At 33.3% G+C, this 20,951-nt stretch overlaps 2 protein-coding genes and 1 non-coding gene across 5 annotated transcripts; all 3 read left to right on the top strand.

Moving 5' to 3' along the window:
* The first annotated feature begins 226 nt into the window (after window positions 1-226).
* On the top strand, window positions 227-8,177 carry LOC131615864 (TMV resistance protein N-like). 3 transcript variants are annotated; one of them, XM_058887035.1, is made up of 7 exons: window positions 227-346; window positions 730-2,603; window positions 3,221-4,328; window positions 4,424-4,699; window positions 4,795-5,661; window positions 5,751-7,266; window positions 7,632-8,176. In XM_058887035.1, exons 2-7 carry the CDS (start codon window positions 2,116-2,118, stop codon window positions 7,634-7,636), a joined length of 4,260 nt encoding a protein of 1,419 aa, XP_058743018.1. In that variant the 5' UTR covers window positions 227-346; window positions 730-2,115; the 3' UTR covers window positions 7,637-8,176. The 3 variants fall into 3 exon arrangements, with proteins under 3 accessions (XP_058743018.1, XP_058743017.1, XP_058743016.1); XM_058887034.1 differs by having other exon boundaries at window positions 7,645-8,176; XM_058887033.1 differs by having other exon boundaries at window positions 5,751-8,177.
* Window positions 8,178-15,358: 7,181 nt separating this feature from the next.
* LOC131617844 (coniferyl alcohol acyltransferase-like) lies at window positions 15,359-17,079 on the top strand. Its single transcript, XM_058889097.1, has 2 exons — window positions 15,359-15,811; window positions 15,979-17,079. The coding sequence occupies exons 1-2, from the start codon at window positions 15,389-15,391 to the stop codon at window positions 16,972-16,974; spliced, it is 1,419 nt and encodes a 472-aa protein (XP_058745080.1). The 5' UTR covers window positions 15,359-15,388; the 3' UTR covers window positions 16,975-17,079.
* A 2,826-nt stretch (window positions 17,080-19,905) lies between these two features.
* Window positions 19,906-19,977, top strand: TRNAT-UGU (transfer RNA threonine (anticodon UGU)). The gene has a single exon. It is a non-coding gene; the product is annotated as a tRNA-Thr (tRNA).
* The last annotated feature ends 974 nt before the right edge of the window (window positions 19,978-20,951 follow it).

The raw sequence follows: 20,951 nt of genomic DNA on the forward strand, positions 1-20,951 counted from the left end.
GTGTAAAGAAATTACATTTATCATATCATTTACACATACAATCAATAAAAACTCTTACATTTGTCGTATTATTTCAGTATTTTGAAAATGAAATTGAGATTTATTGTGATGCATATCAATGTAAAAATATTTTTTTACTGTCAACACATTTTTTTCTCTAAAATAAAAAGTCAAATATATTTCAATATTTCATTTAAATTTTGATAAAAAATAAAATATTTCCATAGTTATCTTCGTGAAACGAAACCGTTTCAAAATCCGTATTCCTCCCTCCACAACCCTCCCTCCATCCAACCCCTAATCGGCAACCACACTCCCCTCCACCGGAGATTTTCGCATTTCCATCGTAATGCGTCCATCTTTCTCTTCTGCTTTTCCTTCTTTTTAACATGCTTTCGTTGTTGTTATGACTTGTATCTCCATTTGAGATGAATGCAACATCAAGTTAGGATTATTCTTTATATATTTCTTCAATAAAATTATAATATCATGATTTCAGTTACTTTTTCTCTGACCTGTACAAATTTGTTTACCAAATTTGAAAAAAATTTGTGCCCTAACTATGAATAGAGTGGTGTATGTAAAAATTGCTTCTGGTATCTGTGCGGATAAAATTTTTAGGAACCTAGATATGTGTTTGAAGATTATTATTTTGACTGTAAAATGATACTTGTTGCTATATTTAATCTCTATGTAAATTTTGAACAATAATGTAATTAAACATTGCAGCCTTTCAAGAATGACAGCTAGTTTGTTTAGTTCCAATAAAAAGCGTTGTAGAAATGACGATGAAGAAGGAGAAAGACAGTGGAAGCAAAGGCGAATGTTCCGCTGTATGCAGATGCGTATGATTTTGGCTGCAGCTGCGGCTGCATTGGTATGCATCTATTATCTGAACTTTTTGGAAGACGATGACAGTGAAAGTGAAGCCGACACTGATAGTGATACTGATAGTGATTCAGATACGGATCCCACAAGTGACATTGAAAGCACAGGAAGGACAAACCAAATTACTGATCAATAGAAAAGGAAACACCTGCAACGTTGTTAGTAGAAACGGGAAGATTCTGAAACCTGAGCATTACGGCTTTCATAGTAGGATGACTCAACTTATACTCTGGTTAAATTGCTAATGAATTTGAGAACCTTGTTTCAACATGGGAAACTTTTATTTTAAATTGCTAGAAGAGAAAAATGAAATGCATTTTGGTTATTGAATTTTCAAGTTAGAGAGAAAATTTATTTTATTGTTTTGTTTAATCAGTAGTTTTGGATTATTAAATGGTCATTAGAATTATTTTTGTATATTTGCTACTAACTCCTTAATTTCTGTTTCTAATGATTTTAGTATTATGTCATATAGTTGGGTCTATGGTTCTTTTCTAGTCCTAAATACCTAATGCATTTGTAGTTTGTCTTAGTTTTATACCAATCAATCATTTTTTTTTTTACGAAATTTTGTAGTCTCACTTTAAGCTTTTCTGTTTTAGAAGTGAGCGTCTCTAAGGAGTTTGGTGGAAAATAAGTAATATTTTCGGAAAAAAAATGGATTGAAAATACAAACTATTCATATTTTGATATCTAGTTTTTGCAATATTTACCATATATGCTCACATGGCAAGCGTTGGCCGGAGAACATCATGTAGGGTGCCACTCTCATCTCTTGTACCATTATAATGATCATATCTTGGCCATGCTGCTCTTTTGCATTTGAGACAAAGAGAATAAGATAAAAAACAAGAAGATTGATGGGTATAAAAAATAATTACAGAACTCAACAAAACTTGTTCTATGTGTGAAACCAAAAAAAATGATAAAAACTTGCACTCATACCACATTCAGATATAATATTGGTTTTTATCTGTTGTTTAAAATTTTGAACAAAATTGATGTGAACAACTTGATAATGAAATGTATAGAAAATTGATGTATCCTTAGTTGAAAATTTGAATATGACAGATCTTAGAACATGGTGGTTGTTAGTAATTTACATTTTAAAGTAGTTGGAAGAGTTGACATATTTATTTATGTACACACTCAAGAAGCTGTCTTTCTTTGTTTAAGTTTCTGTTTTACCATCTCAAGTGTGTTCTGCTATGTTCTTTTCTCTTCACTATGTCTATGGTGAAATATGGAGACCAATCACATGGTTTGACCTATGACGTTTTCCTCAGTTTTAGAGGGGAAGACACACGTCACAATTTTATTGGATATCTTCGTGATGCGTTGCGGCAGAGAGGAATCAATGCTTTCTTTGATGATGAGAATCTGAGAATAGGGGAAGATATTTCACCTGCCCTTTTAAAAGCCATTGAAGAATCTCAGATTTCTGTTATTGTTTTTTCTGTGAATTACGCATCTTCCAGATGGTGCCTTGGTGAACTCGTGAAGATCATCGAATGTACGAAAAGAATAAACAAACAAATTGCTTTCCCAATTTTTTATCATGTTGACCCATCTGATGTACGAAATCAAAGAAATAGTTATGGAGAAGCCATGGTTGCACATCAGAATAGGTTTGGAAAAGACTCGGAAAATATAAAAGCATGGAAAGCAGCATTATCTGAAGCTGCAGACTTGAAAGGCCACCATATACACACCGGGTATGTAACTATACCTTTGTTCTTATATACGTTTGTCTGTACTTGTAATTTAGATGGATAAAATAAATAACGAAAAGAAATAGTTGTTTAACATGATTATCCAATAATTAGGGGTGTGCAAAATATCCGGTTTTGATGTCCAAATCCATAACAAAACCTAAATCACTTTTAAATATCCGGATATAATTGAATGGTTATTAACCAGTTTAGTTATTAATGGTTTGATTATCCATTCATATAATCTGGATATAATTAAATGGTTATTAACCGGTTAAATTATTTTGGATTCGATTATAATCCAAATCCAAATATTTTAATTCTCAAAATATTAATTTTTTTTTGAAAAAAAATATTTTCGAAAAAAATAATTTTCAAAACTGGATTTTTAAAAAAAACGGTTATATAATCATAACCAAATTTATAACCGGTTTTGTAACCAGTTTTGATTAAAATATGGTTATGGTTATAAATCCAAACCATTTAAATGGTTTTAAAATGGTTATGATTTGGTTTTTGAAAATAACCAACCATGCACACCCCTACCAATAATCCAGTTTATGTTATAGATGAAATGATTAGTCATGTTATTTTACAAACAATGTGTTGAATTTTTACAGGTTCGAAATCGATCATATTAAAGAGATTGTTGAAAAGGTCCATGCTAAGATAGCTCCTAAACCCTTACTTGTTGGCGAAAATCCAGTTGGGCTTGATCAACACATAGAGAAGGTGAAGTCACTTCTAGACATGAATCCTAACGACAATACTATATGCGTGTTAGGCATATGCGGACTTGGCGGAATAGGGAAAACAGAACTGGCCAAAGCATTGTATAACAAGATTGTGCATCAATTCGAAGCTGCAAGTTTTCTTGCCAATGTTAGAGAGAAATCAAACAAAATCAATGGTCCCGAAGATTTACAGCAAACACTTTTGTCAGAGATGTTTGAGCAGCAAGAAACCGAGCTGGGAAGTACAAGTAAAGGAATCTACGGAATAAAACACAAGCTTGGAAAGAAAAAGGTTCTTTTGATTCTTGATGATGTTGATGACATGGAACAATTAAAAAACTTGGCTGGAGGAAGTGATTGGTTTGGTCCAGGTAGTAGGATCATTATAACTACAAGGGACAAAGGTTTGCTGATAGGCACTCATTCATTTGTAGTTCAAAATATTTATGAAATGACTGAACTCAATGATCAACATTCTCTTGAGTTGTTTTGTCGAAATGCCTTTGGGAAAAGCAATCCTAAAACTGGATATGAAGCTTTGTCATCTCGTGCGTCTGGTTATGCAAAAGGTCTTCCATTGGCTTTAAAAGTTATAGGCTCCAATTTGGCTACTAGAAAAAGTTTAAAAGCTTGGGAGCATGCATTGAAAGATTATGAGAGGATTCCGCGTAAAGGGATTCAAGATGTGTTAAAAATAAGCTATGATGTTTTGGAGCCTTATGCTCAGAGTGTTTTCCTAGATATAGCTTGCTTCTTCAAAGGGGAAAGAATAGAGTATATCGAAGAGATACTTGACGAATTCAGTGCAACATCTAATATTGAAGAACTTGTTAATAAATCTCTCTTGAATGTTGATCATGGATACTTGAATATGCATGATCTAATACAAGACATGGGAAGAGAAATTGTTAGGCAAGAGTCACCAAATCCTTTGAAACGTAGTAGATTATGGTTTCATCAAGATGTCATTGACGTATTATTGGCCGACGATTCTGTAAGAATGAAATCGTCTATACTTTTCTTTTTTATCTATACATTATAATGATAATGTATATACAATTGATTTGACAATTTTTACTTGTTTCAAAGGGAAGTGATGCAACTCAAGGGATAATGCTTGATCCTCCCTACCATGTAAAAAAATTAGAATGGAGGAGCACTGCTTTTGCGAAGATGAACCGCCTCAGAATTCTCATTATTCAAAATACAACTTTTTCATCAGAGCCTAAACACCTGCCAAATCATTTAAGGCTGCTTGATTGGGAGAATTACCCTTCAAAGTCTTTCCCACCAAAATTTTATCCAAGGAATATTGTTATCTTGAATTTGCCTTATAGTCGACTTACATTCGAAGAGCCGTTTAAGGTAAAAACTTAATTTTGTTTATTCTCTTCATTTCACTTTTACGTGTATCGCAATAACACGGTTTGATCGAGCATTTTTCTTTCTTCTTTTGGCAGCAATTTTCTTATTTGACTGTCATGAATATCTCAAATAACCAATCTATCACAACAGTGCCTGATGTGTCCAACATTGAAAATTTGAGAGAATTGCGACTTGAGAATTGTAAGAACCTAAATACAGTTCATGAATCCATTGGATTTCTCAAACATCTTGTTCACTTAAGCGCCGCGGGATGCACCAAACTTGAAAATTTTCTGCAAAGAATGTATTTACCATCTCTAGAAGTTCTTGACCTTAGTTTGTGTGTAAAACTTGAACACTTCCCAGATATAGTGAACAAGATGAATAAACCATTAAAAGTTTATATGATAAATACCTCTATTAAGAGGCTGCCAGATTCTATTGATAATCTTATTGGACTTGTTTCTATTGAGATGTCACATAGCAAGAACCTCAAACATCTACCAAGTTGCTTATTCATGTTACCAAGTGTTGTTGCTTTTAAATTTGGAGGATGTTCTAAACTTGGAGAATCTTTCAGAAGATTCGTACATGATTGCCCTTCAGGAGCTAATGTTTGGTTAAAATTAAAAACATTGCATTTTGAAAATAGTGGTCTGTCGGATGAAGATCTTCATTCGATTTTCACGTGTTTTCCGAAATTAGAAGAGTTGACTGCATCATATAACAATTTGGTCTCTCTCCCGGTGTGCATTAAAGAGTCTGATAACTTGACAAAGCTTGATGTCAGTGGTTGCAATATGCTTCAAAAAATTCCCGAATGCACCAACTTGAGAATTTTAAATGTCCATGGTTGTGTGAAGCTTGAACATATTTCAAAGTTGCCATGCACTATTAGAAAAATAGATGCAAAATATTGCTTCAACTTTTCTAGGGAGACTTCAGACATGCTATGGGATCAGGTACATAGCCTCTTCATGCTACTTCTCTACAACTTTTTTGTATATATATGCTACTGATTTTTTGTTTTTGTTTTTTGCAAAATGACAAGGTTAAAAAAGATAGGCATGGATTAGAAATTGTGATGCCTAGAACCGAGATTCCAGAATGGTTTGATTATAGGAGCAAAGGAGGAATTCCTTGTTTGTGGGTTCGTGGGAAGTTTCCCAATGTTGCTTTAGCCTTGGTGTTCCAAGGTGTGGTTGGGAAGAAAAGAAGAACTCCTAGGCAACTTGTTGAACTTCACTTGGTTATCAATGGTCGATGTGTCCCTCGCAAAGGCTATTACAACTTCAGAATTGAACCAAATCATGTTTTAATTTGTGATCTACAACTCTTGTTCAATGACGAGGAGTGGAAAAGCCTTGATGCATTATTTCTTGCGCATGAATGGAATCAAGTGCAAATTTCATATGAAGCATCGGCCATGACTTTTGTGACACTAAGTGAATGGGGAATTTTTGTGTACAAACAAGGGACTATTAAATTGGAAGAACTTGTTCAATTCATGTGTCCTGGCCCAAGGGACTCAAGCATAGCTAACATAATAGTTCCTATAAAAAGTCCTATGAAGGATCAAATGATGATGATAGAGGAGTTTGCTCTTGATGAAATCTTTAATGAATTATTGGTGGAAAGCATGAAAGATCTGGTAATCAAATTACCAGATTTAAACATATCGAGAGAGCTATCGAAGATGGCCAAGGATATATTAAAAGGGAAACCATTAGGAAAAAAGTCTCTCCTTGCATGGTTCTTACAAAATATAAAAAAAATGTATGACAGTGTTTATAAAGAAAAAGATGAGCCTCTAAATCCAAACTTAAGCCACAAGAATGAATTAGTGAAACGACCTATGGATGCATATGTAGGCGAAACTGCAACGTCTGGCCATAAGGGAAGTTTGGAGGCACAAGTCAGTGATGCTCAATCTGAAGAAATAATGATGAAAATATTCTTAGATGGAATGAGGGCAGGACTCTATGAAGTACAAAATAGATTTCCTTCCCTAGATATAGATGCAACCATTAATGCTGCTTTTAAAAGAGGTAATTGGGCTAGATCAGCCCACCGGTGGTCTGACTTAAGAATGATGAGATATGTAGAAGGAATTATCTATGGACTACAGGAAGCACTATTGAGTTTCCCCTCTTTAGACTTGAATGCAACACTAAGTGATGTGTTAAGTAAGGTGAGCAGAAGAGAGAACTCAAACCGTAGTTGTTTTACTACTACTTCAACAACTACAGTTTGGGGTCCTTGCTGTGGTTCAACTACACGACGACGATGGAAAGGAGCCTCTCATTTGTATTTGCTGCGAGGGAAAGGGAAACCAACAACTTCCTCCTCATATAAAATGAGATGTCAACAATCTCATGCCTGCTACGCCAGTTGCTCACTGCCAATGAACCTTCACACGCTCCCATCTCAAGAGAACACGCATGCGAGTATCTGTTTAATCTCCTCTGGTGCACGAATTCGGAAGAATTTGTGGAGTGGTTATGGGACGCCACCAAATGTCTACATGTACGGTTCAACTGGCTACATGAGATTTTCGCACCTCCACTGTAATACTCTGATCATAATCTTCTGCATCTCCTTCCTCTTAACATGCTTTTATTACTACTAATATTAACTCATTACTCCATTGTTTTGAAGCCTTTTCTTTATTCAAGATCAAGTTACGATTATTCTTTATCTCTTCAATAACATTATAATATGATGATTTCAGTTAGTTTTTCTGTGACTTGTACATATTTGTTTACCAAATGTGAAGAAAAGTTTGTGCCCTTACTATGAATAGAGGTGGTGTATGTGAAAATTGCTTCTTGTATTGGCATTGATACAATTTTCAGGAACCAAGATATGTGTTTGAAGATTTGATATTTGTGGCTATATTTAATCTCTATGTATATTTTGAACAATAATGTAGTTTAACATTGCAGGCTTTCAAGTATGACAACTAGGTTGTTTAGTTCCAATAATAAGCGCGGTAGAAATGATGACAACAAGAAGAAAGGCAGTGGAAGCAAAGGCGAATGGCTGAGGCTGCATTGCGGTGCATCTATTACCTTTTGGAACACAGTGACAATGATAGTGATAGTGATAGTGATTCAGTCATTCAGATACTCATCCCACGAGTGAATTTGAGAAATTTGTTGCGACATGAATAATAATAGTAGTAACTAATAGATGAGAACAATGAGAGTGATAATGATAAGTTTATCAAAATATATACAGCATGATGTTATCTCCATGAAAGTTTTACTTCTATTCTGCCAATTACCTGTTGCATTGCAGTTGTAGTTTGTCTTAATTTTAGACAAATTGGTCCTTTTGATATACAGCATGATGTTATGGGCCAATTTTTAACTTTTATGAATGCTAATTAATTTCTTTTGATAAAAATTCAGTGCCTAAAACAAAAGAAAGAAGATAAGAATATCTGCAATGGGAGAACTAATTTTGGTTGCTTGAGCTATTTTGTGAGACCAAATTACCATCTAAATTAATTTTACTTCAATAGTGATTTCAATAAGCAATTTATATTTTATCCAACCAATTCATATTTGACCCTATCAATTATTAAAATTAATATTATTTAATAATAAACAATACGTTTTTTAAACTGACGCACAAAAATTAAGCAAGAGACCTCCACGTAAATATGCTCTAAGAGTAAAAAAATTAAATTCCATACCTTATATGTCCATGTAAATAAGAAGCCATTTCCATTGAAAATGCTCTAAGTGTGCAAGTATGAGTGTATGACTAGTCTATGCCAAAATGCCAAAGATGCTTTAACCACTGTGATTCCAGTCAGCTAAAAAAAAAGCTGATACTTAATCAATTTTATTTTGGAAATAATGGAAACCTAATAACAAATAACAAATGTTTAATATATTTTGTTAGATTAGATCTAATTTCTATTGGTTGACCTAGTAGTTTTTATCTACACTTATAAATGAGTGTGTATAAATTAATCAGAATTAACAATTTCAGTATTTAAAATCTTGTTTAAAATATTTCAGAAGTTCAAAGACTTATTAAAATTTGTAAACTATAGACCTAACTAAAAATTCAATATAGAATAAAGTTTTTGATGGTTCCCATTTTGTTATTCATTTTATTACTCAAAAATTAAATATAATATACACCAAAAAGAATATTTCATTAGCATTGTTACAAAGTAGGTGTACCTTAGCAACTACCATGGTAAAAAAACTAAAGCAATTGATACATGGAGAGCTGACTCTGGAAAAGTTGAGATCTTTCGTAGAAATTATAGGAGATTTAATAATATGATCTATTTACTTTCTAACAACTTTTCTATATTTTTTAATGTTTGCTTTTGAATGTGGGTTGTTGGAATCACATTTGGTTATCAAGTTTGATAGAGAGGAGAATATTTTGGTTGAAATAACTTCGCATAAAAAGATATTTTAAATATTTTATCCTTCTATTATGTTTTTTTGGCTATAAAAATATAAAAATAATTGAAATTTAAAACTATTTTAAATAGTTTTTATAATTTTTTTCAAAATAAAACCAAACCGCTCCTATATCCAATGCTACACCATATATTCTCATCATGCACCCGGAAGTATGACATATTCACAAATATAAGGTTTCAACTTTTTGGCAATACAAAATATTTATAAAGACCGACCTAGCAGCAATATTTTTGTATTGAGTTTGATTATCTTCTTCTTCTTCATACATTTGAATTGTAATATTATATATGCAAGTTATTCTTGAATTGTCATATTATATAAGCGAGTTGATGCCATACATATCTAAATATTTATTATACATTCAACTTGTTGAATTGATTCGGTGTATTTTTTTTTCTCTTTAATATCTAAACTTTGTGGTTTATGTTTGACACAATGTTATGGTGTTGTATTTATTTTTGTGACTTACTTTTTTTTTTGTTTGTATGTTATCTTGTTGTATTAAATTCAGAGTTCATTTTTCTGTGATATCGTTTGTTTTCTAGCATCATGCTTGATGTTTTAATAGACATCTTTGAAGTTGTGACCGATCAAGGATAGATACTCCTTTTAGTAAAAATTTGGTTCGAGATTGACGTGGTAGAGACTCATCTCAGCCTCAGTAGTGGCTAGATATCAAGATGAAATGAGTCCGTGCCATTTTGTGGTTTGTTATTTTTAATTGTGCACTTGCACTATGGTGTTTTGTTTGTTTTAAGCGTACGCTTCGAGTACTTGTGACAATGCCCCAGAGTCGTTTGTCGTAAAATTTTGACTGCTTTGGTCGTTTCCCTCATAGATTTTTCTATCTTTTGTGATCACAAGGAAAAAGTTTTTTTTAGTGAAAATATATTTACTCTTGTTGAAAGGAATGTCATTACATCATAGCGATAATTTAAATTTTACACATGAAATAAGAGAATTTTTAAAATAAAAAAAGAGGTGACCACTGCTTATTGTCCTTCAGTTTAGTGGCGCAAATTAGTATGGTCGACTTCGATCTTCATTCGAGACCACTTCCTACAACTTCATATGTTAGAGTTATTTATAACGTGCTTGCCGGGTACCCTTGTTCATTTTCATGGAAGTCTAATTGCCATTTCCCCTAGTTGTCTAATGAGGGAGCCTACGTTAATCTCCATAGCCTTTTCCTCGTCCTTTCCGCCCTCGTCACTTTACAAGGCCTTGTGTTTCCTAAGGATTCCAGTTATATCGACAGACACCATCACTGCTTCGTCATACACATTATGATACTTCAACATGAGGTGTATTGAGGAAGATATTGCATCTAGTGTTGTTGCGAAACCCTATCCAGGATGCAGTAACAAGTGCTTCTATAAGGAACCGTCAAGAATTGAAGATTGATTATCTCGGTATCCCTTCCTTCTTCTACGGTGAACATCAATTCAATGTACTGCATGGGCGGTTCACCATGCCACTGAAAGCCTATAAATCAGACACTTTGTACGACCACAACTTCTCTTTTCTCAGCCTAAAATTTTCAAAAAGCTCAGAATACATGATGTCGCAAGATCTTCCGCCATTGATGAGGATCTTGGACACATTAGAGTCAGCCATGGTGACTATTATTACCAGAGGAAAGATCTAGTTTGGGATGCCACCCATTTTTTACTATCCATGAATCTAAGGACGAACCTTTTCGGCTTCTTGGTCAAAGTAGTTCATTCTTCCTTACTAACAGACAACAACTAACCAATTCTTCTTTTGATGGTTCCTTTGGAAGAGGTACTCGACCTTGGGAGGTTGCCCATGATAGAAGCAATATATTGGCATTTTTCTTTGCGGTCTTCCTGTTCTTCACCAATGCTGCCCCTTTTCCTTGGCTCTGATTACCACCTCAATATCTTTCTTGGGGGACGATTTTTCTCTACAAGGAGACCGTTTCTTTTTTAGCTACTATTTTTGGTGAAACGCTTTTTTTTACCACCTTCTCAATTTCATCTTTTAGATGAAAGCATTCGTTGGTATTATTGTCACGATTCTTGTGGAAACGATAATACTTAGACTTATTTGTCCTTGAAGATTCCTTAACTGAGTAAGGGATCTTTATCCCAACTTCTTTAAACTCAGTATTGACGCACTTTCACAAGATTTTCTCCCTTTAAGTGTTCAAAAGAGTGTGGGAGGAGAATTTAGCCTAGGAACCCCGTTCCTTGTTGTTTCTTCAATGATTTTTGTCTTTTTCTAGTGCCCAATTGTATCCAAGAACATGCAATCAAACCTTAAACCCTTCTTAGATATATCGCACTTTAGTCTGTCATTTGTACCTCCTAACGCTGAAACCATTTTCCTTGAATGATCTGTGTATTTATATAGGATTTTTTTCTTCCCATGCGTGATCCCGTTGAACACCAGCAAAGTTGTAGGTTGCTGTTTCTAGGAGGTAAGTTGGACGTTGAAGCAATCACATATATTCTTCCACGAGTTAATGCTTTCATTCATGCATGTCTTCTACCAAGTAATGGCAGCTTCGGCGAGGGTTAACACAAATACTTTAAACTTTACATTCCAATGGGTATGGTAGTAGTCCAACCTATTATCGACGTGATCTACACGTTCTTCAGGGTCAATAGTCTCATCGTATCCCACCAGCTTAGAAGGTTTCTCCTACAGTAGAAGCTTCTGCATTGTCCATTTCTCTCATTCGAGAATGATGCTTCGGTGACCGACGACGACTGTGAGCTTCGAGTGGTGTATGGCTCCCTCCCAATTTCTTAGAGACAGGAGGAAGAGTACGATGTCGCCTACTTTGGCAATGGCTTAAAGATTATGGAGAAACCTCATGTGTAGTTGCTGCTTTGGTGTGGATTGGCTCTGGTATCACATAGTGGTTGCCACGCGAAACCGCCTCCTGTATGTTGCTATCTCTAATAAGGACATACAATAAGTTTTCTTCGATTGTCAACATCCGATATGTCAAGAATTGGGAGTTTTAGTGGTGTACCAATTTGTACTCGTGGTTAAATAAGTTAGTGGCTCCTTGCATGCCTAGACTGGCTCGCAACAGTTAGAGACAAGGAAACATATCTTGTCTAGGTACCAGAGATTTCAAATGAGGTCAGTTTGAAGGTTCGCCTTGATAAAGTAGAGGAGAAGGTTGAGAGGTTGGAAAATTTTGAACGCTCATTGGTTGACTCTTGAAGGAGCCAAATCCTGCGGTATTGGAACAAATGATGAAATTACTAAGATTGAATCCTCCATCTTTGGTGGAGGAGGATGAGCTATACTATTTTCAATAAATGCAACAACAAATTTGGCAGATCTAGTAATTTTCGAAGTCACCATAGCTTCAAGTGTTTGATATCAGGTTGTTCGGGAACAAATCAATGTTCGCGAGGAAAAAATCTAATATCTGGATTTGTGACACATAAACAAAGGTTCTTTGTGAAATTAGTAAGAATCATAAATGATTGGTGAGACGATGAGATAAGAACTTGGATTGGCAGAATAAGTTTCCGATAAGATAGAGAGGGGGCTGACCTTGCAAGGATAATACTCCAATGTCTAATTCAGCGAGAGAATAATAAGTGATGTAAAAGTGATAATGAATTTGAATATATGAAATAAATCACTTTATTACTTATATAGTGTGAGCAGTTAAAACCATTCAAATGAGAGAAAGCGTGTTGTACAGATGGTCGATGGATCTAATTTACGCGTATGAATGATGGAATCATTTGTTGTTGGTAGAATGAGAGACGGGCCTACTTCATGCTTGTTGCCGCTCTTAAACCTTTTGCCATGCATTTGATCCGTCCAAAACAAATTTCATAATGAACCTATTGGTGCCTCTCTTGAACCTTTCGCTATGCATATGAACCGTCCAAAACAAATTTCATATTGAACCTAATTACATTGAATTTAAAAAAGAGAGGAGATTTTAGCACTTGAAAAAGAAAAAGAAAACCAAAAATTCACATACTTTAAAAGTATCCTAAAGTTAGTAAACAAATGGAATATGAATTGTCCCAATTGTATTAGTTTTTGAAAAAGAATGAGTTTATATCATTTTTTTTTGCCAAAAAAGGTTTTTATGTAGAACTTTTAAAATAGATAAAAAAAATAGTTTAAATAACTTCTAATAAAAAGTTGTTTTAAATATTTATTCTTTCGTTATGATTTTTTTAGATATTAAAATTTTAATAAATAATTTAAAAATTATTTTAAATAGATTTATAATTTTTTTATGTGATTTTAATAATACGATCTAGGATCAAAATTACTCTTTTCATTTATAAATAATGAAAATTCAAATGAATTTAACTAATTTCAATTTTTTCTCATAAAAATCATATTTAAAAATACCAAAAAAATCTTTTTTAAAACAAATTACAAACTGCCCCTATATATATATTGATACACCATATTTTCTCATCATGCTCCCGAAAGTATGACATATTCAAAAATATAAGGTTCCTACCTTTTGGCACAAAAAAATATTTAAAAAGACTTAGCTACCACCACTATTTTCTATTGAGTTTGATTATCTTCTCCTTTCTATATTTGAATTGTAATATTAAATATGCAAATTATTTTTAAATTGTAATATTATATATTATATATGCTAGTTGATGCAATACATCATCCAAATTATAGCTTTCCTCGAAAGAGCTATAGTAAGAATAATAAAGCATTTTTTAAAATGACTGCAAACTTTTGAAAAAAATAACACTACTTGGTTTGTTACCTACTTCAATGCATTATCACTTATCATCACTATATTATAAAAGGAGTTTACCAAATATGATAACTTTTGACGGCGCAGAAAACTTTAGAAAACGATAGAAAAATAGAGAAAAGATATAAAATAATATATTTACAGAATTAAAAACATAGAATCATCTAAATTTACATAACAATTTGAATACTAAAAGGTCTTTTTAAAGAAAATATAAGTGTAAAATTTTCGGAGCAAACAAAATATTCAAACTATTTATACTCTCGAAAAATATCACTTATCGTCCGTAGTACTTTTCAGTTTACTACAACGGTCACAGGACCGTGATTGAAAGTACCGCATAAACAACAACATGCTACATAACAATGCATAGACATGCATGATTATATACTTATTCCAACCGTTGTTAAATAATTTTTTAGTAATAGTGGACGGCTTAATCTAAGTATCGAAGGATGTTAACATCACCTCTATGACGTCAGACCGATTGTGTTACTCTTCTATATTAGTTATTCACAAAAAGGTTCTAGCGGTGTGAAATTTAAGATGAATTTGCTCCAGAAGATTATCTGATGTTTTGACATATGCTATTTTTTACTGCTGTAAAAAAAAGAAGGTTCTTGGTCCTTGAAACTTAAATCTCATTATAAAAGTCTAACGAAGGTGTCTCATCAAGGTGCACGCTATTCTAACTCTAAATATCTTTCGCCCTCGACCTTCACTAACTTAGGTGTGAATGTTTTTCCAGCCAAGTTGACATACCAACACGCATAATCAATAATCGGAGTTTACCATTAGATTCTAATTCATCGTTTCATTTGTGAATTCGAAATTCAAAAGGTTTCCCATATCGATGACTATTGATGTCACTTGAATCAAAACTAATATTTGTTTGAATAATAATTAGTATATTAAAAATAATAACTTATATTTTTTTAAATATAAAAAATGAATGCTGCCAAAACATAAAAAATATTGTGAAACAAAAAATTTAAAAGCGAAAACTCTATTTTCAATTTTACATGAAAATCCTCAGCTATATTTATTTTTAAAAAATAATTTTAGTTTACTATATAACAAGAGTGCATGCTAAGTATAATTTTTCTATAAATAAAGAGACCGAATATTTCATAATTCTATACGGACAATAAAAAGTCAAAGCCGAAGAGTTTACAAATAACTAATTAATTTAATGGAAACTTGCCCTGCCATTCAGTTATGGCATGATTAAAAAAACAATTAAACCAAAACTGTTCAATTTGTGGGACTACGTACCCTACAAGCTCATCGAAATATTCATATATAATAATTTTCACATCTTACCAACATTGACTTTGATTATAAATAGTAATATTAAATTATTAAAATACCACCTACCAAAATTCACATAGCTCTTTTGTTCTATAAATACATGCATACCACTCTTCTAGCTTATTCACCAAATAACCAATATTAATCATTCATTGATTGTTCTCAAAGTTATATTTGATCATAAAAATGTGTTTTGGAAAAGTTAAATTCACTGTAAATGTCACCAATGAGGAAGTTGTGGCTGCTGCACTTCCAATGCAAGAACATTGGCTGCCACTATCAAACCTTGATTTGATTCTTCCACCTGTTGATGTTGGTGTGTTCTTTTGCTACAATAATCCTATGATTAGTACTAATGGCACACACCGTAACATTGTAGCGTCTTTGAAACATTCCTTAGCTGAGGCTCTTGTTTCTTACTATGCCTTTGCTGGTGAAGTGGTTGCTAACTCCATGGGTGAACCTGAAATTCTTTGTAATAATAGAGGAGTGGATTTTGTCGAAGCTGTTGCCGATGTTGAGTTGCAATCTCTTGATTTGTATAATCCAGATGAATCCGTTGAAGGGAAGCTCGTTCCAACGAAGAAATATGGAGTGTTCGCTGTTCAGGTAAAATATTTTTTAAAATCATATTAATATTAAATGAATCTAAAAAGTAAATTTTTTCTTATATTAAAACAATAGAGATTCATTTTCTCTATGTTGTCGTCACTGTATCACATCTATCATATCATTGTCGTATATATGTGTTTTAATTATTGTTTTTGACTATGCAGGCTACTTGGATGAAATGTAGCGGGTTAGTAGTCGCGTGTACATTTGACCATCGCATAGCTGACGCCTATTCCGCGAACATGTTTCTTGTATCGTGGGCCGAGATAGCTCGACCCCGCGATAACAAGTCTTTGATCCCAATGACACAACCTTGTTTTCGTCGATCCCTTTTGACCCCGCGTCGTCCACCTTCAATCCATCCTTCACTCTATGACATGTACGTCCCCATCTCCGAATTACCTCCTCCACCCGAACCTGAGTCCGAATCCGACCTAACCGACCCAATAATAAGTCGGATATACTATGTAACAAGTGAACAACTAAACACCATGCAATCACTAGCGAACTCAAACAATAATAGTAACACTAAGCGCTCAAAACTTGAGTCCTTTTCTGCTTTCCTATGGAAGATGGTTGCTGAAGCCTCATCAAATGATAATAAGAACATTGTTGCAAAAATGGGGCTGGTTGTTGACGGAAGAAAAAGACTAAGCAATGGTGACAAAAACAAAGAAGAGATTATGAGTTCATATTTTGGCAACGTGCTTTCAATTCCATACGGTGGTAGATCAGCATTAGAGCTTGTTGAAAAGCCATTAAGTTGGGTGACAAACCAAGTTCATGACTTTCTGGAAGCTGCCGTGACAGAGGAGCATTTTTTAGGCCTAATTGATTGGGTTGAAGAGCATAGACCGGTCCCGGGACTAGCAAGGATTTATTGTGGTGGCACCGGCGGAGAAGAGGGACCAACATTCGTGGTATCGTCCGGACAGCGGTTTCCGGAGTCGAAGATAGATTTTGGATGGGGGAAGCCTGTGTTTGGATCTTATCATTTTCCATGGGGTGGTAGTGCTGGATATGTTATGCCAATGCCTAGTCCTAAAAGGAATGGTGACTGGTTGATCTACATGCATCTTCCTAAGGGACACTTGCAATTTATGGAAGATCAAGCTCCTCATTTCTTTAGACCAGTCTCTTGGGATTACCTTCTCAATTGAAGTTTTATTGTTACTTGATTCATTTGTTTGTTCATTGTATTCTTCTTGTATGCTTCATTATTTAGTAATAGTCTAAAATTTGTTATAATTTGTTTTGATATTGAAATGAAGGTTAATGTAATGTGTAAGGTTTTGACATATTAAATGCAAAATATTCACTTTGGTTAAATCAAAATGGTTCGCATCTTTATTTTTTACAATTATATATATATATATATATATATATATATATATATATATATATATATATATATATATATATATATATATATATATATATATATATATATATATATATATATATATATATCATAAAATATTCATTAGTCTATGTAGAATATTATAGAATATACTATAATATATTTGTAATATATTTCTTATGTAATTAATACGATGAGTTGTATATTTTACTATATAATATAATTTTCATAGTATTATTCAAATATATGAGTTTATTCAAATGTCTCTCATTCACTCATAGTTTAATATGGTATTTAGAGTCTATTGAGATACAACATTTCATTGCACTTTACTCGGTTGACTCACTGTCTTTCGATGAATTTTTTTTGCAAACTGTGTCCCAACTCCGATTATCTTCCATCCATTGTCGTGAGTCATCTTGGCTTTTGTTTTTCGTCACTTTCTGCTGCCCTGCCGCAATTGATTCTGACAACTTCCCATCATACCACCTCCACTAACAGAAATGTCTGCTCCGATCCAGCCCATCCCTGGAAAAATCACGGACAACCACTGTCCCACACAAACCTCTCCGTCCTCCATGTGTGGCCTCATGTGTCTTCTCTCCTGCCGCGCGTGATAGCGCATTTGGCAACCGTTCACGATGTTATATTTGTCGGTGCATTCGATTTTCCCTCTTGGTTCCGAATCCGACCTCCTATTTGATTTTCCACTCCCAAAAAATTGTGCTCAAGTTCAAACAGTTGTCATTTTCTTCCGTTTGTATGATATTTTCTCTCTTTAGATACTCATGCCTACTCCTTATAGCTTTACGACAAACAACGACGATTTTCTCAAGTGGTGTCAGAATTATCAGAACTTTGGTTCTACTACTTTGGTTGCACACACTGGTAATTCATATGTTTGCCTATCTTGATCATCTTCTCTTGAACCTTGGATCCTTTATTGTGGTACGTCTGACCATCGTACCAGTAATTAAGTTCTTTTCTCTTTTCTCTTTCCTCTTTACCTCTGGTTTCTTACCTACTATAACTTCTGCCAATGGTTCTCAAACCCGATCCAAAGGAATTGGTACTGTTCAAGTTCTACCTTCGCAATGTTACTTATGTTCTTTATGTACCTTATCGTTCATTAAAATTAATTTCACTTAGTCATTTAACTCATTCTCTTGATTGGATTATCACATCCACTAACATTAATGTTACCCTACAGGACCAGAGTTTGGGTAAGACAATTGGCGTTATATGTGAGTCTTAAGGAATTGGTATTGTTCAAGTTCTACCTTCGCAATGTTACTTATGTTTTTTATGTACCTTATCGTCCATTTAATTTAATTTCACTTAGTCATTTAACTCATTCTCTTGATTGGATTATCACATCCACTAACATTAATGTTACCCTACAGGACCAGAGTTCGGGTAACACAATTGGCGTTAGATGTGAGTCTTAAGGTCTTTACTACCTCTTCGTGCATCTAAGACATGCTCGACCACAGATTCTCCACCCACTATCCATGCTCAGTTAGGTGATTCAGGTCTTACAAAACTAAAAAAATTGGTATCAAGTTTATCGAAGGTATATCTAATTTACATTGTGAGTTTATGCTCAGTTAGCTTATCCAGGTCTTACAAAACTAAAAAAGTAGGTGTCAAGTGTATCGAAGGTATCTAATTTACATTGTGAGTCATGTCAATCAGGAAACCACACTTGTAATCAATTTCTTAATCGAGTCATGTCAAAAAGTGAATATATCGCCTAATTATAGTAAAGTGCAGTTATTCTCATTTTATTGAAAAGGAACAAATATTAATGATAGCAGTAAAAATTAAATGCTACGTATTAGTTTTTGTTTTCTTTTACTGGATCTGTAGTTAAGTTGTACTAATAGTTAATAATATGAAATTAAATATGGAGGCCCTAGGCATATGCTTAGTTCGCCTAGCCCTTAGACCGGGCCTGGTGATTTTGCAACCTCTAACCCACTTCTAATTAAAACATTTCAACTATGCTTTTGTGAACCCTCCTTAACAATCAATTAAAAATATTTAAAAGAAAAGAAAGTACATAAACCCTTGAAAGATTAGACCAAAGGCTATAGTAATCAAAGAAATTTTACACATCAACAAAATCTTTGTCTAGAAAAAGAGAAATAATTGAAAGACTTTTAAATGCCATTGAATGGGGATGGATTGAATGACTTTACTATACGGTAACTTTAGTGTAATTGAAATGTATATGAATGATTACAACAAATTATTTTGATAAAAGATGATGTTTGGTTTAGAAAAAGATGGAGACAAAATCATCAAATACTAAAATCACCCAAACTTTATCTATTAAACGTGAGTGTGATTAAAAATTCTCTATACTGAATCACTTTCTACCATGAATTACTAATTCTTGTAAAAATAATGGCATGTTAAACAAAATATTAATATTAAAAGATAGAAGAAAAAACACCAATTTATTATTTCTTGAGCTTTTTAGCTTCTAAAAGTTTTATCTATTCTTATTTTATTCGACCAATATATGTTTTCATTACTCATTTTTTCAAAGTGGAGCAACATTGAATCTTTGAAAAAAGAAAGTGCTTAGTTACTTTATAATCTGTCTTAAAGTGTTTTTCTTTTGGATAAAAAATGCCGTTGTAATATTTCTAAGACAGTATTGCTTTGTTTCGACCAATAAGGTAGTATAGTATTTATAATCGCATTTCGTGCGGAAAAACAAGAAGCTCTTATAGCCCAGTGGTAGAGCGTCAGTCTTGTAAACTGAAGGTCCGCAGTTCGATCCTGCGTGAGGGCATTTCTGTTTTATCTGATAGTTTCTCAGTTTTTGACATTCAAACACTTGATGTCTGGTCTTGTTCAAGGTGGATTATGATGCAAAATATTTGGTACTTTTTTAGTGTTGGAAGAACAAAAAGGGTGTTAAAGTGTTTTCTAGGATAAGATTTGGAAGTGGTGCAGTGGTAGTAGAATCTTCAAGAAGTTCAGAGGAGAGGGGGTATAAAAGTAGTTTTGAAGTAAGCAGGTAGTGAGAGAAGAGATGAGGGGTGCAAATATTGAATTTGATTTGGAGAAAACTATTGATAGTGATTTCAGCAATGGTGATTTGTTGAATGATGCTTATGATCAATGTGGCCATGTTTGTGCTGAGTATATGCCAAAACTTTTTACCTTGCTATAAAGTTTTATGATTCTTAATACCTTTTAACTAAAGGTATAAAGGTTAATTGTGTCCTTGAATTTAATCTAGTTCTTAAACATTTAAATTGTCTCCAATTCAATTTGTGTCTATCAATAAAATGAGAGAGTTTCCTTTTCTTTTTTTTTTTGTTAATCTATTCTATTCCGTAATTAAGATTTTTGACCTTAATAGATGCTGCAAAATATTTTTATGGTTTAAATTGTTAGGTTATTATAGAACTAATCTTCGAGTTAATAGTGAAATATTAGTTTTTTTAAAAGGAGTTGAAACTTCTCAAACAGAATCTCGTACATTTTTATTAAGATATTGTAATTAGGATTTTTGACCTTAATAGAAGCTTCACGATATTTATATATAATTTAAACTCTTTAACTTATTATAGAACAGACCGAATGCAACATCTATTTTTCTTTTTTATGCGGAGTTGGAACTTTTTCTTGACTGAACGACTATATCTCAACACATAGTTGGTGACCCGATTAAATTTTAAATGACTCAATGATAAATTATTCACAATTTCAGAGATCTGATTACAAACTTGTTTGATCTAATTAAAATTCTCAAATAGT

This window comes from Vicia villosa, linkage group LG7 (assembly GCF_029867415.1).
Source record: "Vicia villosa cultivar HV-30 ecotype Madison, WI linkage group LG7, Vvil1.0, whole genome shotgun sequence".
NCBI lineage: Eukaryota > Viridiplantae > Streptophyta > Magnoliopsida > Fabales > Fabaceae > Vicia > Vicia villosa.